This window comes from Protopterus annectens, chromosome 2.part2, assembly GCF_019279795.1.
Source record: "Protopterus annectens isolate FY-2018-M chromosome 2.part2, PAN1.0, whole genome shotgun sequence".
NCBI lineage: Eukaryota > Metazoa > Chordata > Ceratodontiformes > Protopteridae > Protopterus > Protopterus annectens.
The window spans coordinates 565,365,769-565,392,784 of record NC_056730.1 but is presented as its reverse complement, the minus strand read 5'-3'; the positions used below and the strand labels follow the sequence as shown (position 1 = coordinate 565,392,784).

The 27,016-nt window shown below is 41.0% G+C and overlaps 1 protein-coding gene across 2 annotated transcripts in view; it reads left to right on the top strand.

Annotated features, from left to right (window-relative positions):
• SH3RF2 (SH3 domain containing ring finger 2) overlaps positions 1-27,016 on the top strand; it is a 1,223,737-nt gene that overhangs the window by 574,271 nt on the left and 622,450 nt on the right. For both annotated transcript variants that reach the window (XM_044064026.1, XM_044064025.1), the window contains exon 3: positions 4,231-4,326. In XM_044064026.1, coding sequence (XP_043919961.1) covers positions 4,231-4,326 — 96 coding nt within the window. The remainder of the gene's footprint in view (positions 1-4,230; positions 4,327-27,016) is intronic.

The window sequence follows — 27,016 nt, the reverse complement described above, 5'->3', positions numbered from 1 at the left end:
ACTACGCACGAACAAGGTCAAAGTTTTTATTCCAGGCTATTTCTGGTGCCAAGGAAGGGAAAAGATTGGAGACCTATTTTGGATCTATCCATCCTAAACACATTTCTACTCATACCAAAATTCAAGATGCTCACTCTACAGCAACTTCTTCCCATGCTGGGCAAGGAGTCTTGGCTTGTAACATTGGACCTCAAGGAGGCATACCTGCATGTCCCAATCAGACAAAATTGCAGAAGGTACCTCAGATTTCTTGCAGGTTCAACCCATTATCAATTCTCTGCATTGCCCTTTGGCTTATCTACTGCACCCAGAGTATTCACGAAATGCCTGGCATCAGTAATTGCCTACTGCAGACTTCAATGTATACAAATATATCCCTATTCGGACGACTGCCTGATCCAAGCGGACAGCAAGCACATTCTTCTGAAACATCTGGCTTATGTAATAATGTTATTGAACTCTCTGGGATACACAGTCAACAAAAAGAAATCAAGGCTAATACCCTCTCTGGAGATAATTTTCCTGGGTGCCAATTTGGACACAAACACCCAGATGGCCTACCTCACGCCAGAGAAGCAGGGGCAACTAATTCAATACTTCAGAACACTAGCAAATTGCACCAGGCTGACTGCAAGGAAAATCCTGCAGGCTCTGGGATTCATGGCATCTTGCATCTTACTAATCCCATGTGCAAAGCTGCATATGAGGAAACTACAATGGTACCTGAAAAACATATGGTCTCAACACAGCCACAGTTTGGAAACAATAATACCACTAATTCCATGTCTGCAAAAGAAATTTCTGTGGTGGGCTCAAGCATGTCAAACAAACACAGGTCTTCCATTCAGCAAGCCTCAAGCAAATCAAGTCATCACAACAGACGCCTCGGACTACGCCTGGGGGGCACAAATGACAGATCGGTGCATTCAGGGCAAATGGTCCCAAAAAGAAAAGCACCTTCACATCAACCAAAAAGAAATGCTAGCAGTAATAAATGCTATTATAGCTCTCAAGGACCTTCTACAACCAGGTCAACTATTGATAAGAACGGACAACACCACAGTTATGTGGTACATAAACAAGCAGGGAGGAACACATTCTTACCCCCTATGCAGACTGGCCATGTCACTTTGGAACATGGCCATGGACTTACAAATGGAACTACAAGCACAGTATTTGCCAGGCAAGGAAAGCACGCTGGCAGATAACCTAAGCAGGAATATGACAGATCCACACGAATGGAAGTTGCATCCAAAAGTTTTTACAGAAATAATCCAAGAATGGGGAAGGCCAGACATAGATCTCTTTGCCTCCCACAAAAATCATCAATTGACAAAATTCTGCTCAAGGATCTTCCATCCAAAGGCCTGGAGAGTGGTAGCTCTCTCTTTCAGTTGGACATCAATGACAGTTTATGCCTTTCCACCTCTTCCTCTGCTGCCCAAAGTTCTATTGAAGACCAGAGCAGACAGACCAAAGATGATCCTCATTGCTCCGGACTGGCCAAGGCAACACTGGTACCCACTCCTGAGGAGCCTGACGCATTCCCCACCATGGACCCCGCCTCTAATGCCTCTTCTTCTGACTCAGCACAGCTTCAAAACTCTTCACAGTCAGCTAAAAACACTCAATCTAACCGCATGGAAGATTCCTTAGCATCACAGCAGGCCCTACTCTCCAAGGAGGTGCAGGATGTCATTTTGGAGGCCAGAAGGCCATCAACTAGAAAAGCTTACTCTGCAAAATGGAAACGTTTTTGTGTCTGGAATGAGAAAAAGGGCCAGGACCCTGGAAAACTGAATTTACCTCAAATACTACAATATTTGGCTGAACTGCTAAGCAGTGGACTTTCTTTCTCCCCCATCAAAATCCATGCCTCAGCCATTTCTGCAGAATACAACACTGATCCACCTTTATTCTCTCACCCTCTCTTAAGACAGTTCCTCAGAGGGGCTAAGAATTTAAGACCTCCAAGGAAACAACCAATACCTGCTTGGGATCTTAATTTCATTCTGGAAAAACTGACCTTGCCTCCCTTTGAGCCAGCTGCTTCATCAGATTTGCAATATTTGTCCTGGAAAACAGCTTTCCTTCTGGCTATCACCTCAGCTTGTAGAATTTCAGAACTACAGGCTCTCATTGCTGTCCAGCCTTTTATCATCTTCCATCAGGACAGAGTTTCCTTACGAACCAACCCGTCCTTTATGCCTAAAGTGGTATCCAGGGTAGCTTTAAATCAGGCCATACATTTACCTACTTTTTATCCTAATCCTCAAAACAAAGGGGAGAGATTATTACATTCCTTGGACATCCACAGACAACTGCATTATTATTTGGACAGAACAAAGCCTTACAGAAAATCAGAACAGCTCTTTGTGGCCTATGCGGTAGGAGCTCAAGGAAAGCCAATTTCCAAACAGACAGTCTCAAAATGGATAGCCCACTGCATACGCTTTTGCTGTTCCTTTCATGGAAAAACTGTACCTACAGGCATTAGAACTCATTCCACCAGGGCCACAGCCACCTCTGCAGCCTTCCTCAGAGGAGTTCCTACCAAGGATATTTTGGAAGCAGCCACTTGGAGTTCTGTGCATACCTTCTCCAAGCACTACAACCTACCATTATACTCCAAATCTAGAGCAGGCTTTGCCACTGCAGTCTTGCAGGGCATTTTGGCTCCTCCTAATTCCACCTAGTGCCTACCACCCCTTCTTAGCTTTGGGATTCTACCCATCTGTTATGACTGCAGCTGTATGCACGATGAACATAGTACAGTTTTGTACCTACCATAAATGCAGATGTTCGAGTGCTAATACAGCTGCAGTCCAGGTTTCCCTCCCTCCTTCCCCTCTTGGGACAGGCCTATAGGCTAGCACATCCTCATCCGACCTGATTGGGGTATTCATTTATGATGTATTTGCTTGCAACTACTGTATTTTGATTATATTGCACTGCATTATTACACAAATTTATGTATTGCCTTCCTTCTGGGGGCACCTGACATCTGGGGCAAGAAAAACTGAAGAAAATGGCGTTGGCTGGTTCCTTTACACCCCTGTCGCACTGACATCAGGGAAGAAGCGACAACAAACGACGCCGGACCCAGACTTTGGAATTCGGCCGACCGAGGACCCGCCTGACGGCAGGAGAACCCATCTGTTATGACTGCAGCTGTATTAGCACTCGAACATCTGCATTTATGGTAGGTACAAAACTGTACTTGATTGCCCCCCCCTCCCAAAGACTGATATTTTGAAGTCTGTTGCACTGAATTCAGTTTTCAAAGTAATCTTGTTTCAGTTCCAATTTCTGTGTAGTAGTTTGGAGCCAAGAGATCCTCTGGCTATGAATATTGATACACATTGATGTTCCTGGATTGCCTCATGATGTTTCTCAGTATTGGGATACATTTCTGAAGTTTAGTCTCCAGATTCTCCCCACAAAGTTTTAATTGTGCTGTGTCTTGAAAGATTTAATACCCAAGCTGTATCAGGCTGTCAGAATTTCTTTTGTGGATTCAATGACAGAGGTCACAGGCTGTGCGGGAGAAGTCATCTTTAATCCATTCCATGAGTTTAATTAGAAATGCTTCCAGGTTATCCTGATCAGTCATTAAATCCACTTTTCACATAATATTGTACAATGTTACATCTCTGTGTGATTCCTTTAAATAGTTTTGCCCTGACAAGACATCTGGCGCTTATTAATCAGGCATACCTTCAGTATACACTTCCAGGCACATTCCCAGTGAAACTTGAAAGATTGCTGTCTTAAGATGAATCACAAAGAGGTACTTAATTGGTCACTAGTGTGTCAGTAAATCCCACATTGAACAATTCAAGTAAAACCAGAAACAGACTAGTGCTGCATTATATTGTTACAACAAAATTAACAGTCAATATTACTGAGATGTCAGCAAGGTATTATGAGCCTAGTGTTCTGGTGAGGAAGTAGCTGGCAAAAACTGGGATATCCCCAACATTTTTTCTTCACCATATTTCATAACTATCCCTTACTATAATCTTAATGGCCTGATATAATGTTTTTGAACACATTATGCATGACTCTCCATAATGACAGTGCTAGAGTGCTTCAGACAAAAATTATACATTTTGTAGGACAGACAGCTTGTAAAGACAATAAATATATGACTGCTTTTCCTTTTTATGTGTAGAAGGTAAAGAAAGCCAACATAGCAGAGCACTTTATAACTTATCTTTTCTCTTTCAGGATGACATCATCACAATGATTCGCCGAGTTGATGAAAACTGGGCTGAAGGAAGATTAGGAAATAAAATCGGTATATTTCCAATCTGTTTTGTGGAGGTGAGTACCTGCATATGAACACTGATGCAGTTTATATCCATCTAAGTTTGCTGCAAACCCACCTAGTGGGGGGAAACATCCACCATAAAGCAAGTCTATGAATTTATAATTTTCTTGTTATTAAATGAAAAGAACATTAAAATGTAGCATCTGTTACTCGGTACTGCCTCTGTTACTCATTGGTACTGCCACTGTTACTCATTGGTACTGCCTCTGTTACTCATTGGTACTGCCTCTGTTACTCATTGGTACTGCACCTGTTACTCATTGGTACTGCCTCTGTTACTCATTTGTACTGCCTCTGTTACTCATTTTACTGACTAAAACTTTGCCTGTTTGCTATGATTGCAGTTTCAGGAATCACCTGATGTAACTTTCACCATAAACAGGGTAACTGACATACGCATTAGCATCACACTCTTTTTGATTTTGTATATGATTTGTCTTTTTTGGCTGGGACAATCCTGTCATTTTCTTTATCATATTTGAAAAATAGCATATCTGAACTTTTAGTTTGTTTACTTTAGATGCTTCAGCACCATATTTCCTGTTACCACAGAATTTGCCACAAGTATCACAAGCCTGGGTATAACAGTTCAAATTCAGAATACCACTCTGCAGTCTACTTGTAATAAGCCCTATCCAGCTGTTCTTAGAAATCCTGCATTTGCTCAAAGCTTAGTAATTGTATTTATATCTCCACATATATTTACATCAACTACATCTGTCTGTAATATATATATATATATATATATATATATATATATATATATATATATAGAGGTCTACTTCATAAGATCGACAGACCATTTGATCGACATTCATTTGGTCAACAGCTCACTCATTTGGTCCCCAATGTTATGCGACCCTGGAGTTGATATATATATATATATATATATATATATATATGTATATATATATATATATATATATATAGTTAGGGGGGTGTTTAAAACATAAATGAAAATAGGTGGGGGGCTTCGACCCCCACACCCCCCAATGTGTGGGGCTGTGCCCCCCACCTCCCAACTATATATATCAACTCCAGGGTCACACAACATTGGGGAGGGGGGCAAATCCCAGGTTTTTGCCTTGAATACCGGTTGTCGACCAAATGAGCTGTTGACCAAATGAGCTGTCAACCAAATGAATGCCGATCAAATGGTCTGTCTGATCTTATGAAGTAGACCCATATATATATATATATATATATATATATATATATATATATATATATATATATATATATCCCAGTCTCCTTCTAACCACCTGTCATTTTCTAGGAATTTCAAATACCGCCTCTTTAATGCTTCATTATATTTAGCAAGCCAACAGAAACAGCATTTATTTTCTTTCTAGTTCTTTCATTCTGTACCTTTTTGCATCATGCTGATATAAGTAGCATGATAAGCCACCATTCCTGTTTTTTGTTTGTTTTAATGTAAATTAACAGTTATATTCTACTAACCCTCCAAAAAGCACCTGGTATGGTGCTGCAGAATTTAAAAGCAAGATCTCAGCAGGCACATCTGGTCCATGGTGGTTCTTACGACAAAGTGAACATTGTTTTGCCTTGTGTCAAATAAATCTGAAAGTTTGTAAAGTCTAGCAGTTAGTACAGATGATTAAAGCTGTGAGCTGTTAATGATCTACTTCCTTTAGCTCAGGGTTTGATTCCATCAACCTTCATTTTCCTGCTACGTGACATTGAGCAAGTCACTCAACCACACTATTTGGGGGAAATTGGGAATTTGGGCTAGGCTTCTAAATGGCCTCATAGACTACATGCGACTGCCGGCCTTGTATTTGTCTGCACATTGTGTGTACAGTTTGGGAAAAAGTAATGCTTTCAATGCTAAAAACATTTCTATGGTGTGCATTGTAAGACTGAGAATTTCCATGCAGGAGTTAAAAGTTTCATAGTTTCATAGTATAGTACTAGGCTATCTGCCCTGGGGCATTTGTAAGCCTAGCCATAGTGATGTGGCTTTTGCCACCCCATGAAGTGGTACAAAAATGTACAGAATAAATCTAGAATACTGTGCCTCTGTCTAGTAGTGATACAGTGAAGGTCCCCTTATATAATAGAATTAGTTTACTGTGCCCCTGTCTAGCAGTGACACAGATGTGACCCCTGGGGTAAACTTACGATCTCCCATCCACTCATCAAGATTTCTCTTGAAGAGAGTCAGTGAGGGGCCCTGCCTAATACGAACTGGGATCCTGTTCCAAAGCATGGGAAGCCTCTGGGTTATGAATCTATCCCTCCAGCATGTCCTATTCATACTTGTGCCGAGGTTTAAGTCTTTAGCTCTCGTGGTCCTGATGGATTTGGATTTTTTGAGGTGGAGCATGTCCATCAGATCCTGATTGGACATGGCCTTGTACATCAGGCAGAGATCACCTCTGGTAGTCTGGCAGAATAAGTCATATGTTGGAGGCCCTTGATCCTTTTGGTGAGGTACTTTTGTGGTCTCTCCAGCTGTTGCACGTGCCAGGTGAGGTACATACCAAATGGGGCATTGTACTCAATCATGGGTCTGATGAGGGAGGAATATAGGGGTACAATGACATCCTTGGATCTGGATGTGAAACCCTTCATGATGAGGTGTGCAAGGTAGAATGTTTTTCTAACCACTTTGGCAACGTGGGTGTCAAATGAGAGGTCGCTGTCTAGTTGGGTCCCTAGGTCTCTGATTACTTTTTCCGTACTCAGTGGGTTGCTGTCTATGTGATAATTTGTGGGCACTTTGTTTTTTCCAAAAGGGATGACTATACATTTTTTGGCATTTAGTTTAAGGCCGTGACTATGGCACCAGTTGTCCATTTCAGTGAGGCCTTTTTGTAGGATGTGTGTATCTGCTGGAGTATCGACTATGGCACCTAGTTTTCAGTCATCTGCATACTTTGTCAGCCACAGCCCTCCCATGTTTGCTTTAACATCTGAGAAATAAATGCCGAACAAGAGGGGTCCCAGGACAGATTCCTGTGGGACACCACTTGTGACTGGCTTTGAGTCTGACATTGCTCCAGCAATTTTAACTTTATGGGTTCTGTCCTTTAGCCAGTTTGCAACCCATCTAGTGACATAAGGGTTTACTTTTAAGCTGTTTAGCTTATCTATGATGCCTGAGTGGGGTATTGTGTCGAAGGCCTTAGCCAGGTCCAGGTATGCTGTATGGACTGCTTTGCCCTCATCAATGGCTCTAGTGACTGTTTTGAAAAAGTCAACCAGGTTTAAAAGGCAGGATCTGCCCTTTACAAAGCCGAACTGGGTGGGGTCAAGCGTCTGTAGGTCCCCTATGTCTCCGTTTATGAGTTCCATAATGATTCTTTCCATAGCTTTGCAGACCAGGCTAGTCAAGCTTATGGGGCGGTAGTTTCCAGGGTCTATAGAGGCACCCCCCTTGTGGAGTGGGACCACTGTTGCTGTACGCCAGTGTTCAGGTACATACCCCGAAGTAAGGCTAAGGTTAAATAGCATTTTTATGTGTGGGTTTAGCTCCTCTTGGAGTTCACGTAACTCGCACCCCGGGATACTGTCAGGTCCCATTGATGCTGTGTTTTTTGCTTTGTTTAGGGCGGTTCTCACTTGGACATCTGAGATGACAGGGAGATTACATTCAGCTGGGATAAGTATTTCTTCTTTTGGGGGTGAAGGAGGCGAGAAATTTGCACTGAACCTGTCCGCCAGAATGTTAGCAATATCTGTGGGTTCAGTGTATTTTTTGTTGTTGTGAACCAACTCTGAGCATATCTGAGGGTTTCCGCCCAGGTTTCTAACATAGCTGAAGAAGGCTTTGTGGTTATCTTTAGTGTCCTTAGCGATTTTTCTCTCAAAGTTTGCCTTGGATGTTTTTATGAGAGAACGTAGTTTTCTGCTAATGTTGATCAAAGATGTCTTCCCTTCATGGGATTTCGCTCTGACATGCAGTAGCTTCCTTCTTTTGTTATACAATTTGTTTATGGCTGAGGTCCACCAGACAGGACGCTTACATTTGGTGGAGAGGGACCTGGATTTGTTTGGGATTGCATGATCCATGCATTCTTGGAGATGTCCATAGAAAGCATTTGTGAAGGATTCGGCATTGTGGGATGTGGTATCCACTGGCACAGTGGGCTTAAAGGATACCATCTCAGTCTTAAGAAGAGTGAAGTCTGCTTTTGAGAAGTTTTTCACTGTGGTCTTTTGTGCTGGGGGTGGAGGTGGGATATGTATATCCAGGGTGATTAGTTTGTGGTCAGATCTCACTAGTGAGGGGTATACTTCCGGTGTGGAGCATTTTGTCCTGTTTAAGTCCCACCATTGCAGTAAGTGGTGGTAGACAGGCATGTTTTTTACTACCTGTAACAGACTGAGCTGTTCATGGAATTTAATTCTGTTATCTCAAGATTCCTATGTTTTTCTCACTCAGAACCCATGATTTGTATTGTATACTTTTAAAGTAAAAGTATTTCTCCAATTTAACATATGTTAGTGTTTTCATTTGGAACAGGCCGTGTTCAGTTAACTGACTGGATTTTGTTCATTATCTCAGTAGCCTTTTATAAATTTGCACTTATTGCTTATTTGAAGATATGTGAAGGCTGCCAGCCTGGCTAGATAGAATTTTGCAGATAATTCTCTGTCTTTGTAAATATTAATAAAAGCCATAGGCTTGTTCTCTTAAATGTGAGAAGACTGTATTGGATGTTGAACTGCGAAAATGTAACGACAGTGCACTCTGCTGTAAGAAAGCTGATAAGTCAAGCATTTTATGACTGTTTGATCTCAGGGCTCAGAGCTGTGGTGTCTGAACCAGTAGATTCTTTCTGTTGTTTTGAGATCAGAGTTAATTGCTAGATTTTACATATATAATTACTTTAATTGCTGTGGTTTCCTGACCAGGTGCAAGCTTACTAAGAAATGCAAATGTAGAGTTTCTGTTAGCTTGGGAAACCAGAGAATTGTTAAAAATGATGTAATCTAAAATGAGTCAGCAGAATGTATTATCAATTTAAAGGACTTTCTCAGAGACAGAGAGAGAGCATTTTTTAATTTTGTCTAAAGCTGGCAACAGCTCACCAGTACCCTGCTTTTGCTCTATATGTAAGTTTATTTAGAACTGCAATTCCTCTTAGATATACATAGAAAATAGTAAGTTTAGTCTAGCTGTTTTCTGTATTGATGTCAGAACTATTCTACTGTATTATTTTAAGCATTTTCCTGTGATCAACGAACTCTTAACTGGCACTGTGTAGTAAGAAGTATTGTCTTGTGTTTTTATTTATTATTAAATATTTTTAAACCTTTCAACTGTGGTTGTTTTGTGTAGAGATAATTTAAGCTCTGGAGTACATTGCCCGTATATAGTGATACTGTCAAAGCCACTCCAATTGCTTTAGTCCTGGGTCACACTTACTATTTGGATAATAATATTATACTGTAATAATTGGACACCCTTTGATAAGGGCCTTTTTAGTAGCTGATATTAGTGGTTGGTGGCAGCTGGTACTACCTTATAGACTGGCAGGAAGGGACATAGCTGGAGAACCTGTGCCAGCCTTTACCAGGAGTGTCTGTGTGTTTGTATATAACTCTTATCTTAAAGAGTGTGTGTGTGTGTGTGTGTGTGTGTGTGTGTGTGTGTGTGTGTGTGTGTGTGTGTGTGTGTGTTTGTGTGTGTGTGTGTGTGTGTGTGTGTGTGTGTGTGTGTGTGTGTGTGTGTGTGTGTGTGTGTGTGTGTGTGTGTGTGTGTGTCAGCTACTTGGGTATGGACACAAAGCACTGGTTGGACAGAGAGGGTGCTGGAGGTTTTAGCTTGACCAGTAGGCTGAGAACTGGACCCTATAGCTGTGCCAGTGGGGAGTCATATTGGAGATCTGGAGAGAAAGAGAGAAACCAGCCCTAGACTGACTGTGATCTCTATGTGCTCTTAAGGGAAATTGTACTTTACTGTGTGGGTATTTGTTTCCTTCCCAATGTGGACGCCCCTCACTGGTGTTGGTGGTGAGGACTGAGACTCCTTGATTACTGGGCCAGTGCACAGGCATCACAGCTTATATAATCTCCCATAGTTCATAGCATCTTTGTGCTTGTGATTTAAGAATTAGTGCCACCCCCAATTGTTTCAGTGCTTGCTTTTTATTTCTTAGGTTGTCTTTTGAGTGTTTGTATAAATTGAGGTCATCTCCAGCACTGAAAAAATTATAAAATTCCCAAATTAAGTGATCTTCAGATGCTTTAACAAAAGTTCATAGTAGATCTTTTTTTACTACCTGTAATTCTTGCATCTTCCATACTGCCATTTCTATCCCTAGTCATTGCTTTGTGTCATAAATACGGACACCAATAATTGTGTCCCTTTCCATTAGCACCTTGGAGCGATTGTGTAAAACTTCAAAGGAAAGGCCTGTTGAAGAATACATGGTGCAAGGCAAATGCAAGGTAATGGATAGAGGTCATTAGAGTGCCTGGAATCTGAATAGACCAAGGCCTGCCAGGGGTTTGCTTTTAGAAGCAGAGCCTGATGATCTCTGCCTGCCATCATGCATTCTGTATTTTTCTGAGACCTGGATTGTTATGATATAGGTCTGAGACCTAAGTCCTCTTCATAAGAAGCTGCATCTTAATCTGACCTGGAATAATTGTGTTCAAAGAATGCTCTTTCTGGAAATCAGTCATTTGAAGTCTCTTTTTCCAAATTATTGGCAAACTGATTTTTTTAGGTCATGTTAAGCATTAATAAAGAGGAGAGATGCAAGAATAAATTGAACCTTCAAGAACCACCTTCTAAGTTTCTGCCACCACTGCTTTTAATAGCTTGCCATGAAGTCCTTGCTAAAAAAAATCTGATTCATAAACGATGGCTTATTGTGTGGCCAGAATACCCTTCTGTGAGGAATTCTGTGTTGGACCAACAACCTGTAAACTGTCTCAGCAGCATGTTATGGGACATTAGACAGTTTAATTATGTGGGAGAGATTTCACCCACAAGCACATACTTACGGGTAAGAAGGTCAAAATGCCTATACTACGAGTGTTAAATCATGCTTTTTGTGCCTTTAGTTAACTTTTGACATTATGAACTTGCTGGCATTAACAGAGGTGATGCACCCAGAGTCATATGTGGTTGCCCATGTCAGGCTTCCATTCTGAAGTTCAGCTAGATTCTTCATATCCCCTATCTCTTGTGTATAGACCTGACCGGTAGAAGAGAGATGGTAAGGGGTAGTTTGTCCAATGGCTTAGATAAAATGAAGTCAGTATGTCTGTCCCACACAAAGTACTCTTGAGAACAGTCTGACAGCAATACATGCCTATTTAGCAAAATATTCGACTCTGTTTGAAATCTCTGGCCAGCTTCCTCGTTTTGGGAAGCAGTAGAGGGATTTGCCATTCATACACAGGCACGGAGAAGTATCACAACTGACCAGCGTTAACTTATATATTCCTAGATTACATTTACTACTAGAATTCTTCAGCCAGACTTTTAAAGCAGTCTTCTCTTCAAAGGAGGAACGTCATTGCTGGTAGTACATGTAGCCTGAAAACTCACTGAGCTTAATTAGTATGTAGTGTACATGTTAGAATTATATAATACAGAAACTGGAAATACTTGTTTTGATTTTGAAATCAACAAATCTCAGTATAGTGTTACGATGATGATGCGTGCTTGGGTTAAGAAGTTTTATAAGAAAGGATAAGCTTCCCATTTCTAATAGCAGTAGTTATGCCTCAGTAGTTTCACTGGCTATGCAAACATCCCTTGGCAGCTTTCTATATCAGTAGTTACAAAGCCATGAAAAAGGAGTATTTCAGTTTTGTAAAATATATACTATCAGCAGAAGTTGAAAGAGAGACCTCAGTGCCTTTGTAAGGACAGTTGTGCTTCTCCAGAGATTTTCTCTGAATCAAATTAGGCAGAGCCCATTTGCAGGTGAGCATACAAACTCGAACTGACTACAGCTTATCCGAATTTTAAAACGTGAAGCAGAGTCTTTACTTTCCTGATAGTGAAATCAATTTTTGTTCATTACAAACAGAAGTTAGTTTTTGAAGAGCTGTATCTTGGTAGAGGGGTCAGTTTCCATTTTTCGTGATGTTTGTTCTGCACTATATTTTAGCATACAATGATTTTGTTTCATCAGCTTTGTGAATCTGAGACCACCACCACCCTTTGGCCATCACTTCTGTCTTACCATTAAGTAGTAATAATACTTGGCTATGTACAGGTCTACATTTGTCCTTGTTTTATAGTCTTCTGGGATGATGACTGTAACAGAATATCACAATCTTTGTTTTTTTCCCACCCTGAGTTTGTCAGATACTTTTGCATAATTTTTAATGAGAACTTGTTTTTAAAGAAGCAACGTTTGTCACTGTTTAACGCTGATAACGATCATTTACAGTTTGAAGTGTTAAACTGCTGTGTTTTTTGTTGTAATTAAAAAAAACAGTCATTTTGGTAAACAGTTTCCAATAAGTCTGTAAAAGATCACTTAATGACAGCTTGTAAACTGTCAAGCTTCTGTTTTTTTTAAACAGTGACAAAAGTTGCTTCTTTAAAAACAAGTTGGACAAGTATCAGGAATTACTTATAGGCATTGAGAGGGTGGAAAATGGGTGTTACCCAGGGTATTAAATTACTTTGCTGCAGCTCTATTTAACATATTGTATCTTTAGTCAATACCCTCCTAACTCCCCTGTTTGGTTATGCTGTTGCCCACTTTTTAATATCACATGCAACTGAAGAAAGAGTAGTCAAAGAAACCTGCAAATTAAATTACTTTGCTCTATGCCTAATAACTACCTATGAAATTAAACATATGCTGAATGTCTACTTCTTTTTAAAGTTAACTTTACTATTACTTCAAATTATGGAACTATAATATCTCCTGAACCAACCACCAAACTACTCGGGGTACTAATAGATAACAACTTGTCCTTTGAACACATTAATAACACCATAAAAATAGTAAACAAGAAACTAGGTTCCCTCTATAGAATAAAACCCTTTCTTACACCTCCAGCCAGGATTACTATTGCTCGTACCCACCTCATCTCTACCTTGCTCTATGCCTCCCCTATCTATACCAAAATATGTAGAGGTAATCTGAGTAAACTTACATCCTCCTACAACAATATTGCCAGATTTGCAGCTGGGTCCTCCTATAGAACTCATCACTGTATCAATCTGAATCAGTTAGGATGGTTAGAGCTGCCAAATTTAATACTTTTCAATCAATTAATAGTAGCCCATAAGATCCTATATTTACCTCAGAATACACCCATACTTACATCCCTAGTCATTACCTATAATAACCTCAAGACCTTACGCTAAGCTAATAACCTACTTGTACAAATATCAAAATCCAACAACTTAGCTGGTGACACCTTGTTCTCCAATACAGTAGGTAAAGCCTGGAACATCCTCCCAAGCCAGCTAACCTCAATATCCTCTGTCAGCTTATTTAAAAGCAAGCTTAAACCCTACCTTAAATCACACTGGCTATGCCCCTGTGTTAACCCAGACTAAGTACCTAACTATTAACTAGACTCCCACAATTCCTAGCCTCCCATGATCATGAGCTTGTGTTGTCTCACTAATTTTTAGTGAGCTTAACCTTCCTTAGGATTTTTCTCATGTAAATAAGTATATACTGTGGAATGATCAAACACCTTCATATAGTATCACAACCTATGTGTTAAATAACACTAGAAATCCATCCTTGTTTGCTGTTCTTCTATACTCTATCTATTGATCTCTAGAGTTTTTCTTTCTTAGGTTTTTGTGAGACCTTAGTATCTCTTATCATAAATTACTAGGTGTATCTAATTTTGTAATATGTTATAAAGATTTGTACTACACCATTTCTAATACAAATGTATTAGTCTTATTTATCTATTCTTAGATAAATTTTTCCTTTTTCCTACTGAAATATAAAATATATAATCTTAGGCTTGTACTATAATTGTTAAAACTTCTTATGTACCAAATTATACTGTTATTGTCTTTGTCTTGACCTTTTATGTTGTTGTAATTTGCTGAGCTTTTCTCCCTGGGCCTCCACTGAAAATGGACATATATCCAGCTGGACTAGCCCGGTCAACAAATGTAAAATAAAATAAATAAATAAATAAATAAATACTTGTGTTTTTGAACCTGTGGTACCAATTTCATTTTGTTTCATTTTTTATTTAAGTCAGCAATTTGTCTGCCCACAAATGGAGCATTACAAAATCTCAGTCTACTCAATAATTCTTCTGTCAGCCAGGTAGAATCAAATATAAGAAACAACTATGCTTCCATGGGGGCAAGACTTGTTTTGGACTTATTAGGACTTATCCAGATGTTTGACTATTGCATACTAGTAATATCAAAAAACACTGAATAACAATAGAGAGAGATTTTATTCCAGAGGAATTATTTATGTGTTGGAGTAAATTTAGATCTCTGGCCCTTGTACAAGCTGGAGTATTTGTTTTATGAAGGTATGAGAGTTCTCGGACTACTGGATCCCTTGTAGCCCTAATCACAATGCACAGATTGTCTATAAGGAGTCTATATGAAACTAAGTATAGTGATAAAGTCTCCAACCTTTATTGATAGTTCAGATCTTTTAAGCCCATGATCTTTTTAGTTACAAACTTTGGCGGTCTTTCCAGTTTGCCTGAAATGCTTATTTTGGTACATCCCGATGGAGGTATTGTACCCAGTGATGGGTATAATATGCACAGAGTATAAGTAGGTGAGGACTTTTGTGATCTGGGAGAAATACCCTTTGCTATGACCTGTGCAAGGTAAAAGGATTTCCTAACAACTGTTCCAACATGATGGTCAAACATGAAGGGATTGTTCACCAAGTCCCTAGGTCTCTTATTACCCCTTAATTTTGAGGTGGTATGTTATCTATGCTGTAAGCTGGAGATAGGGATGCTTGCCAAATACTTCAGTGCTGCAGTTTTTGGCATGGAGTTTGAGCAAGGCTATTGACAAATGTAAGCTCCTGTTGAAGTGCCTGTATGTTAGAGGGGGACTTGACAACTCCATGTTTACAATCATCTACAGACTTTGTTAACCCAAGACCCTCAATTGATAAGTGGAGGTCTGGGAAGTAGATACTGAACAGCAGAGGTCCCAGTACAGATCCCTGAGGATCTCCTCTGCTCCATGAGGATGCACCCAATACTGTGTGAGTCCTATCCCCAAGTAAGTTGACTATCTACCTAAACACATCAGGGTAGTTGAAATATTTGGGTCAATCTGGAGCTTCTTCAGTTTGTTTATTATATTTGCATGTGGTATGGAAGTGAATGCCTTGGTGAAGTCAGGGTATATTGTGTGGACAGCTTGTCCACAGTCTACAGCCTGAGTAACCATCTCAAAGAAGTTCACAAGATTCATTAAACATGCTGTACCCTTGACAAAGCCAAACTGGAGGTTGGTGGGGGTCAAGTCTGATAAATTTTTTTGATAAAATATTTAATTAAATCAGTTGTGATATGTTTCATGGCTTTGTACATCAGACTCATAAGGCTGATGGGTCTGTAATTCTTAGGGTCATTGGTGAGGCCAACATCATGGAGTGGCATCACAATAGTTGTCCCATGGGACAAAGGCAGTTGCTAGGCTCAGGCTGAAGAGATTGAGATGTGGGTCAACCAATGCTTGTTTAGTGCTATTAATTAATTAATTCGGCAACCAGGTATATTGGCAAGTCCGATGGATGAAATATTTTTTATGATGGTTAGTGACTAAATTCCATGATGTATAAGTGAGTTTGGAATATGTCTCTAGGGTGAAGTGGGCACTAAGTTTACTTGCCAGTCTGTTGGCAATGTTCACTGGATCGGGTTTATATTAGATCTTTAAACACTTAGGTTGTTAAACACTGAAATGTCGACACCTAAACATCGAAGTCTAATAAACGCTACAGGCCATTTATGCTGTCATTGGGGATTTGCCCTTTTCCCCGATATAGAGTGATCTCAGAATTGGTTTATTTAGTTAGGGGGTGAAGCCCCCACTTGATTAGGGTTTTAGAGTTTGTTTGTTTTTGTTTTTTTGTTGGCCATGCAAATTTCATGTAATTGACATGTCGCATGGATTAGATTTCGATGTTTAGGTGTCGACATTTCGGCGTTCGACAACCTAAGAATTCGAAGATCTAATATAGACCCCACTGGATCAGAGAAGGTAGTAGCTTTGGGCAATGTTGTGTATTAGCAAGAGGTTCTTTAGTTTGGTTCTCAGCTGGGGTGCCTTCTGTGCACCCTCCCTGTGTCTGTGTGGGTTTTCAATGGGTGCTGCGGTTTTCTCCCACATTATAAAGACATGCGGTAGGTGGACTAGACAATCTAAATTGGCCATAGGTGTGAGTACATGTGTGGTATAGTATAACAGCTGTTGCAGGGCTAGCCAGATGACACTATAAACACTGGCTCTAGATAACGGTCACTGTTGATGTGACATTCTGATCCGCTGTGCAAAAATTGCAAAAAGGAGGCTGTGAATGGATGGATGAGTGGACAGATTTCTTATTTTTCTTAAAAAATTAAAGAAGGATTTGTAGTTGTCTTTGGTTTCTGTGACTAGCATGTATTCGTGGGATGTCCTCATTTTAATGATGTCCTATTTTTAATTTCTTATCTAGCTGCTTGACACTGCGGTGGTGGTGCTGCGGTAGCGTTGTCGCCTCACAGTAAGATGTTGCCCTGTTCGATTCTCAGCTAGAGCGTCTTCTGTGTGGAGACATGCGTGAATGGGTGTACCTTTGTTGAAGGTTGTGCGTCAGAGCTGGCAACTCGGCACGTAAAAATCTAATGCCAATCATTAGCGGACCGGAGTTCTGCTGTAGCAACCCCTAACCGGGAAAAGCCGAAAGACACAACAACAAAAATTTAGCTGTTTGACATTCTTCTCAGTTTGGGAGTCTTTTGTTCTGCTATATAGTTCTAGAAGTTTCTTCCATTTATTACATAGGTTTTGAAATATAAAGCCATTTTTATATGTTAACCCTCTTTCAGATAGACTAAGCATCAAAATAAAAATTTTGTAAAATTCATGGTATCATTTTAGTGTGAAAATAACACTGTACTTAATTTCTGAATGAACACTAATGTGTCACTTAAGCTATGTTTATGACTATTTTATTACTTTTTATTTTTCATGTTGTTAGAAAGACCATAGCTGGTAGTTTAACAAATGTTTTTCATTAAACTTTTTTTATTTTCTACACTGGGGCCATTATGGATTTTTTTTCCTGTGGTTACATATATACAGCCTGCTGTGCTGTAGTACTTTAGATATTCATGTTCTGTATTGGTGAAGTAGTTAGCATTACTGCCTCATACTGCTTGCTTCTTTGGTTCGGTAGCCAGGTAGGGTGGCTTTTATATGAACTCTGCCTTTCTTACCTATGTCTAAGCATGCTTTTTACTGGATGTGTCAGTTATCCCATTCCATCCTTCTTCTTCTTCTTCTTCTTTCGGCTTTTCCCGGTTAGGGGTCGCCACAGCGGATCATCTGTCTGCTCATGATTGGCAGTGGGGTTTTACAGTGTCGAGTTGCCAGCCCGGTGCCCAACCTTCCACAGAAGGTACACACATGCACATATTCACACCTAGGGCCAATTTAGAGTGTCCAGTCCACCTACTGCATGTCTTTGGGATGTGAGAGGAAACCGGAGCACCCGGAGGAAACCCATGCAACCACAGGGAGGACATGCAGACTCCGCACAAAAGGCACCCCCGCCGAGAATCAAACCAGAGAACCTCTTGCTGTGAGGCGGCAATGTTAACCGCTGCACCACCATGGCCACCCAATAGTTATCCCATTCCATCCCAAATCCCATAAATATATTACAGGTAAATTAACAATCCCACAGATTACTTACAGGTGTGCCTCTCATATGTGCATATATGTGGGCTCATCCTGCATGCTGCAAAAAAAAAAAAGGGGGGGACTTTTTTTGGGGCCCCCTTTTTTTTTTTTGAATGGGTTTTTGAAAACCTTTTTTTTTTTTTTTGTTGAAAAGGTTTTTTTGCCCCTTTTTTTTTTTTTTTTTTCCAAAAAGGGGAGTTTTTGGCAAAAACTTCCCCCAACTTTTTTTTTTAAAATTTTTTTTTAATGCCAAAAATTTTTTTTTCATTAAAACCCCCCCCCCCCCCCGGACCCCGGAATTTTTTCCCCCCCCCCCCCCCCCCCCCCCCCCCCCCCCCCCCCCCCCCCCCCCCCCCCCCCCCCCCCCCCCCCCCCCCCCCCCCCCGCCCCCCCCCCCCCCCCCCCCCCCCCCCCCCCCCCCCCCCCCCCCCCCCCCCCCCCCCCCCCCCCCCCCCCCCCCCTACCCCCCCCCCTTTTTTTTTTTTTTTTTTTTTTTTTTTTTTTGTTTTTTCTTTTTTTTTTTTTTTTTTTTTTTTTTTTTTTTTTTTTTTTTTTTTTTTTTTTTTTTTTTTTTTTTTTTTTTTTTTTTTTTTTTTTTTTTTTTTTTTTTTATTTTTTTTTTTTTTTTTTTTTTTTTTTTTTTTTTTTTTTTTTTTTTTTTTTTTTTTTTTTTGCTTTTTGGGGCATAACCAAAGCGAGCAAAAAACCCAAAAATTAGTGTTTCCATTCCCAGTTGGAAAATCTTTTTCTGGGCTATTTATTTTTGGTTCTTATTTATAAATTTAAATTTTAAAGCCATAAAGGGGAACTTCTTTCAGAAAGATTTAAGAAAAAAAAAATGAAACATGGAAAAATTTTAGTTTAAAAACTGTATTACTGAGGAAACATTGTCATAACTATGTATGCCCAATTTAAATCATAAAAGGGACCATAGCGGATCAAGTAAAACTTTATCTACCTGGGCCATTTTTTTTTTTCCCTTTGTGGTTTAATATTTCGAAAATAATAAAAAAAGGTGTATTGGTGAAAAATGTTAAACCCAAACTCCCTTTCTTTGTGAAAGCAGGTGGTTTAAAGGAGATTGTAACACTAAATCCTTTTAACTTCTTCCTTCTTGTAGACCGGATAAGCTGCTAATATCTAAGTTGTCCGGGGCCCCAAGTAACTTTATTCACATTGGCATTTGTTCATTATTACTGATGTTTTGGTTTTTGTGAAAAGGGGAGACAAGAACCTTTTCCACCCACGGGAGGATGCCCTCCGGGGGATCGAGATCTGCAGCAAAGTGAAAATTATCCATCCATCTTTATTTTCTTACTTCAGTATCAGGTGTTATGTTTTCATGAGAATTTCTAAATGTCTCAATATATCATTTTAGCCTGTCTTCCAAAACAGATAAATCCCCCAAGGGGGCAAGTTTTTTTTAAAATTTTGCATGCTTGTTTATAGTTTAAGGGATTTTTGAGTCCCAGAGTCAATTTTAAATTAATAACGAATCTTCAATATAGTCTTCACCTGATGTCTGGATGAAATGCTGGTGAAGTGTAAATGTCGAAAAAGTCTATCCCCAGATTATGAATGGGCAATTGGGGGCAGGCAGGTATAAGGGGGGCCCCACATATAGTTGAGTGGGAAAAACCAGCAGAGGGCACGTGAGCCAAATCGAGGGGTCAGGCAGGACAACCTGTGCTCTGAAAGGGCCGCAATAGAAACCCACCAGCCAGGTCCTGGAAATAAAACGCGCGAGTTGAAATAGTACCCGCTCAAAAAACAAAAAAATTAACCCCCCAAAATTGCCCCCGAAGGAAAAAATAGAAACCTGTAGCAATGACTGTAGGGGGCATACCCGGGAAGGTGTACCCAATGTAGGCCAACCAAACAAGTAGCCCCAGGGCATGGTCACCGATTCCACAGTGGTAGAGAGACACAGCCACACCTGCTAAAAAACCGAAGGAAAAGAACCTAAAAAAGAAAAAGATAGAAATGTATACCCCAGAAGCATGCATAACATAGGAGGGCAATGGGGAAACCCAAAGGCCCCATGCATGCAAAGTAAACACAACGCCCCATCTAGAGTCCCCCGTGTATACCGAAATATACAAGTGAATAAAAAGGGGGTAACCCAAATGTATATGAAGATTGTTAGGAGTGACCCAAATATTACCCCACATTAAATACCTCGGTACTGATATCCAAATGGCTCAGTGAAGTTGGAAAATTTGGTCACCCCGCATTTTGGATTCGAAAATAGGCCAAAAGGGGGTCCTAATGTACACATCTAAAACAGTTGGACCCCTTTCCCGTGATTAGTATGCAGCATGTAAACACAACCAGGGGCCACCCCAAAGCCACCCCAACAGGGTGAATGCAAGAATAAGGGGGGCATCAATAATATTGCCGGTCCAAACCCCCACCCAATGAAAAGGTTAATAAATTTTATCCCCGGATGAAGGGTTGATACGGGGAATGCCAATTCCCAACATAATCCCATCTGTCAAACTGCCGTCAGCGTAGTAATGCAGGAAGGAAATGTTGGGAAATCACGGGACATATGGCAGGGGTGTACGCTGCAAAAATGTAATGGGGCCCCTGCAAAGAAAACGGCCAACCCCACCCCCACTGAGATCGGCAGTGGAAACAAAACCCCAAACACACACCAAACCACCCCATCCCCGATAGAGCGGAGGGGCAAAGACCCCGTCCAAAAAACGGGACACTAACCCCGCCTGACCCCCCAAGGCCAAAAATAATAGTTGGCAAGCATGTAAGTGGAAAGTGGGTGTCCCAGATTCAGGGATACACAATACCTGAATAAACCGTACATAGTGAGTACACAGCAACCTGCTAATACAACAAAGGACAAAAATACCACCAAAAACGGGGATAGCAATGTAATACAAACTATGAACATAGGATGGCATAGGATATAGGCAGCCCAAAGGGCATTTATAACCAGCCCATATTAGGCCTTTCCCCCCCAGTTTAAAGAAAACCCAATAGCTGACCTCTGCCTACACAATTTTGGGTATACTCTTATTTTGGAAGATTCCTGGGCCTCCCCATGTCCCCATGTTGTTCCAAGCTAGTGAGTTGGGGGAGAATCCCCCCTCCGCATTTTTAAAATGACCGTGCAAGGTTTAACCCCCGGGTTTCTAACTGTCCTTGGGAAGCATAGTAAAAGGGTTTACAGGGTTGTATGCGGGACAGGTCACCCACAAGGGAAATGAGCGGACACAGGGGCACATAAGAATATTTTGGACCCGTATTTTTGGTGATGAACCCGGGGCCTTTCCCCAGGTTGGGGGTCAGATACCGAATTTTGTCAATCATGGTCTAAGGTATAAAAATACCCCCCGATCAATGGAACCCCATGATCAGGGGCAATGAGGGTTACCAACATTTGAAACGCGGTAAACGGTTACTGTCAATGGGCCCCAGACCGGGAACCCCAAACCCCATTGGGTAAACCCCAAAACACACCCAAACCAGTCCTCCCAGTTACCACGGGGGCCCCTTCAAGGGAACCAGAGGGTTTTTGACAGGACCCGTTAGTCTCTGCAAACAGCACCATAATTTTTTTCTTGTAGGAAAGTGGGGGTGGCCCGGGACTGAGTGTCCCCAGACGTTTTACTGACATGGCCGCAACTTGGGTTCTGTCACATTGCAACCCATCTGAAGGGTTTAACAAGTGTGTTTTTCAATATACCTAGGGGTTTTGGTTAAGGCCTTTGCCCAAGGGGCTTATACCCCTTTACCCATAAGGGTTGGGACTGTTAAAAAAACCCAAGTTTAAAAGGCTGTTCCCTTTGCCAACCCAGTTGGAAAAACTGAATTTCCCTAGTTTTATTTTTTTGCCCTTCCTTTTTGAAAAGGCTTGTCGCTAAGGGGTAGGGAGGGGGGGCACGCTGTAAAGTGGGATACGTCCCACATTTATTGAGGTGAGGTAAGTTCGCCCTTGGGTTTAATTTCCTAATTTTGGGAGTACACACTGGGGACACCTTGGCCCCAGGACGGCCTTGGAGAAGCGTTCCACCCTGAGTTTCTGGGGGCCTCCTTGGATGTACCCCCTTTGGGGGAGGGAAGGGCCTTTTTCCCAGTGGGGAAAGTGTGGGTTCAGTAATCCAATCATTTTAATCATTCTGAGATATCGGGGTTTTTCCCCCCAGGTGTCTAACAAGCAAAGGGGTTTATTTTTTCTTTTGAGTTTGGGATTTATTTTCAATTTGCCCTGGTATTTTTGGGTTTTAGTTTTCACTAATGAGCAAGGGGTCCCCTTTTTTCCAAGGTTCTGCTTTCTTGGTAGCTTTCCTTTTGGGTTTTTTAATTTTGGGGACCCCTGGTTTTGGTAAAAAGATTGTTTTGTAGGGGACCGCCCGCAGTCCTGACTGGTAGCTTTTAAGTGTTCGCGGGAGTAATGCCAGGCCAGGGGCCTTGGGCCCACACTGTGTTTAAAAGTTGAATGGCGAGAAATATTGTCTCATACAGAACATGGGAGAAAATTTCAACATGGAATATACCATGGTGAGTCAGTCAAAAAAACTGTAGGTCCTTACCCCACCAAATGCCCGTAAAAAACTTTCAAGACCAATTTAAAGCAGGGGGTTCTCCTTTAAGGCCCCCTGGGGGAAAACAAGCCCTTTTCTTTAAAAAATGTTCAAGACCTCAGGCTGCAGGATAAGGCTAAAACCAAAAAGCCCTTTTTCCCAAAAGGTAAGCCCCTTGGTGGAAGCCTCAAACCTACAAAAGGAGGAAGATAAAGTGGCAAAATCCTTTAAAAAGGGTAAGACCCCCTTGACACATGGCCCAAGAGCTCTCTAAAACATCCAAAAGCAAATTTTGGGAAATCCCAAAGACTCAAAAGAAATCATAACCTTTCAGCTAGGGGAAAAGGGAGGAAATCCCAATATTTGAACTCTTCAAAATATGGAAAAGTTTTTCCAAAGTTGCAACATAGGCTGAAGGTTAGTAAACCCCGGGAAAATATCTATCCAAAAGACCCCAAAAATCTCCAAAATGAGAATGCTCTCAAAGCAAAACAAGCTCCTGGGCCCCCGATGGTGCCCCCTGGCTGTGTAAAAAACTCAGAGGAATTAAACCCACAGCTAGGGTTTTTTTAATCATAGTTTACCTTGATATGTACCCGGAGGGCCTAAGGGCCCACTTAAAGGTGTACCCCAAATTCCCGCCCATTACGACAAGCCTTTCAAACCAGGAAAGGGGATATAATGGACCCATAAAACTAAATTTCGTTTTGGATCCATCCCATTTTTTTGAAAAAGGCAATAGCCTTCAAAACTTTTACTTTAAACAGTCCCAAAGCCTTGAGGGGAAACAGTCCTCCCACCCGATCTCAAAGGCCTTCTCCCAGGGATCTTTAAAAATAAGCAATTTTCCCAAACAAAACAAACTCTGGGACAAAAAAGGGTCAAGTTGTGGCCCAGCAACCAAACCTTCACAAGGGGTACCAAGGGGCCCATCCTGGGCCCCCCTTTTTTTTTCATTTTTTTAAGTACAAGCAAAAAACAAGGGGGGTTTTAAAAAATTTGCAAAAAAACTGGGCCCCTAGTAGAAAAAACTCCAGATATTTAAAATCTCAAGAAAAATAACGGGTCCAAGCCATGGCCAAAAAAATGCCTGCATAGTAAACCCCTTCAAAAAAAGGTTACCCCTACCCCAAATAGGTGGAATCCCTCCAAAGAAACGGGACCTGGGCCCCTTGATGTTCTGTCTTCGAACCCAGTACCAAAAGTTGGAAAGACCTTCACATTGCCCACTTATCATGAAGGTTTCCATCTAGATCGGGGGACATGTCTCCTATACCACCCTCATCAACCAAATTAACAATCCCCACAATTATCAAACAGCACAGCTAGAGGCCACAAATTCCCCTCCCAAAAATGGGTTAAAATCTGTCCTTCCATAAAAACAATCACAGTGCAACCTGCCAAGGTGCCATAACATACAAGGCCTTCAGCCCAATTTATAATATCTTCACCTCAAAAATTAACCCAACCCAATAACAAACCTTTCACCAAATAGGACGGGCTAGGGATAGTTCATCAAAAAGACTTATCGGAAAAAATCCCTATTGTGGGGCAAGCACTGGGGCCTTTTTGGAAACACCGGGTGGGAGATCGCAGATTAATTACCTTTACTCCCAAAACAGCAAAATAAGGGGTATAGTTCCCCATACTAAATGCAAGCCCAAAAAGGGCTAAAACCCTTAATACCAAAAACCCAGAAATAACCAATTTTAGGGAAACCCGCACCACCCACAGCATTGTACCAATGGAATTTTTATTTTAAACACACGTCCATACACATATCATAAAAAACGGATAGGGGTAAAATATACCCAGGGAGAGGGTTAATGCCCGGGGACCACCGGCCGGGAAAATACAGCAGTACCCCCCCAGAGCGGGTCATTGCTGTATGCCATATCATCTAAAAGAAAATATTTTCCCAAACATAAGGGCCAAGCATAATGCCTGTCCGCCCAAAAAGGACATAGGCACCGTGGGGACGTCCAATGTATTAATGTCGCCTGCTCGCATGTAAACAAAGCCCAAAAAGCGATTCAAAAAACGCGGAACCCGTTTCCCCGTTGCTGAGCTGAAAATTTTCCCCCATGTTTGTGTAGCAGGGGTTTTCCAAATAAAACGGACATGTCCTTTATGAAACTGTGCAATGTTAAACCCATGTAACATAGCAACAGGTTAAAAAAGGGGTTATAAGGGAAATAGGTGTCAAGAGGTAATACTAAACACGATCTAAACCCCAAATCACACTTGGGAATAATATATGGTATCAGACACGGACACACCGGCCCATGTGACCGCCTGACATTTGTCCCGGTCAGGGCAGTTGAACAGGGGACAAGCCCAAAACCCCAAAGCACCAAGGAACACCCTGACAATTAAAGGGCCCTTATGCATGGGGGAAAGCCCTGTGATCTGAATACCCCGGGTCACAAATATGCATCCTGGGCCATGGCGGGGTAAGGAATGTGTAAAGTAGTACCGCACTTTTCCCAGCAGGATAATGGATGCCTGTGACGAGGGAGTGGGGGATATTAAATTTAGCTAAGTACCATGGGTATGCATATAAATGAGACAGAACAGCCGGTAGTGGTAAAGCAACCGCAAAGGGAATGCAGTCCCGTTTGAATTACACTATAGAACATATAAAGGGAACAAATGGCCCATGCCGCGACTGTTACATGTGAAAAGGTGAAAGTTTTCCCCACATGTCCGCAACCCGGGATCAGAGATAACCGAACAGTCACAACAATAAAACCACGAACCACACAGACCCAGTAAACATATGTAACCAGAAAAAGGATTTATGTCCCGCCGAACCCACAATTAGAAATGCAAGTGCGGTGCGGGGATCCCCCCAGCAGGGAAAGTTAATGCTGTGTCCTCCACGCCAGTTATACATGTCTCAAAACTGTCAGCCTCTGAAAGTATGGAATGGGACAATGCCATGAAAAGTACCTAGAAATAGTGAGAAACACATGCGTGATAAGCAAACATAGAATGGGATAGAATAACGTGTGTTAGTAGTATGGATTGACGCTTATGCATCTGAAACCCCACCCACTTGTCAGAAGGTGCCACCGAATTGTGTTTAGTTGGCTCACACTTGTTGACCCAGGCTAGCTGGATATATGTCCAGTGTCAGCAGAGGCCCGTGGAGAAATGCTCCACACACAAAATAGCACAACATACCAAAGTACTCATATATGTAACCAAAAAGAACAACAATGAAAGTGTCCTGAAAGGACTGGTTACATACAGATCCCAACGACAGAAAATATATGGCCAGTGGAAGCCCCCCAAAAAACGGGATCAGGTCCCTGTAGAAGCAAGAAGGTCTAAATGACACGCCAGCTTGCCAGATAGACACAGGTCAATGTAACACACAGCAAGTTTAAAGGGGCCCAAAAGCCAAACCCATCCCATACCTGTGGGAAAGGGTTTGGTTTTAATATTTTTAACAAAAAGAAAAAAAGGGTTGAAACGAGGGTTCACATGTATATATCCACACAGCAATCCGGCCCGTTATATGACACATGGACATAGATATGTCACTAAAACAAGATGTAAACAACTACAGTTTATTCCATATTTTTATATAGTTATATACAGTCATATTTATATTTAACATTGTGACTCATTTACATTCATATTTATAAAAAAACATTTAATTGTATTTTTATTAAATGATTTGGAATCTTAATACAACAATTATAAAATTAATATACAAATATGTTATTACATTCTAAGGTTTACTCACAACAATTATCTTATGTTTCAATATACTGATTGTATTAAATATTGTATTTATTTAACACATTGTTTTTTATTAATGTTTCCATTAAGTAATGTAAACACATTTTTATGTCACTTTATCAAGACTTGGAGCACTGTCCATTAACTATGAGCAAGTTTATTGATTAATTGTCTTTAAACTGACTCTGAAGGAAGTATAAAAACACTATCTAATTTTTTAATTGGATGCCCCATGTTAGTGGGCCAGTATTTTTGGACTGTGGAGTGTATCGTTTTGTCATTGTCTGTTTTGGTCTGGTTTATGTTCATTAATGTTTTTTATAAAGATGACCAGGACTCAAGGTTTGCTGTATTTCCTTACTGGCACATGGATATAGATACCCAAAGTAATACATAATATGGGTAGTCAAACAGACATCCGTGAATGGGACATACAGCACAGTCAAAACCACTGGCCAGAGGGGACAGTCCAACAAGTTCTACACTTTACATATGCACATGGTGTCCATTGTAGGACCCCAAAATTGCCCT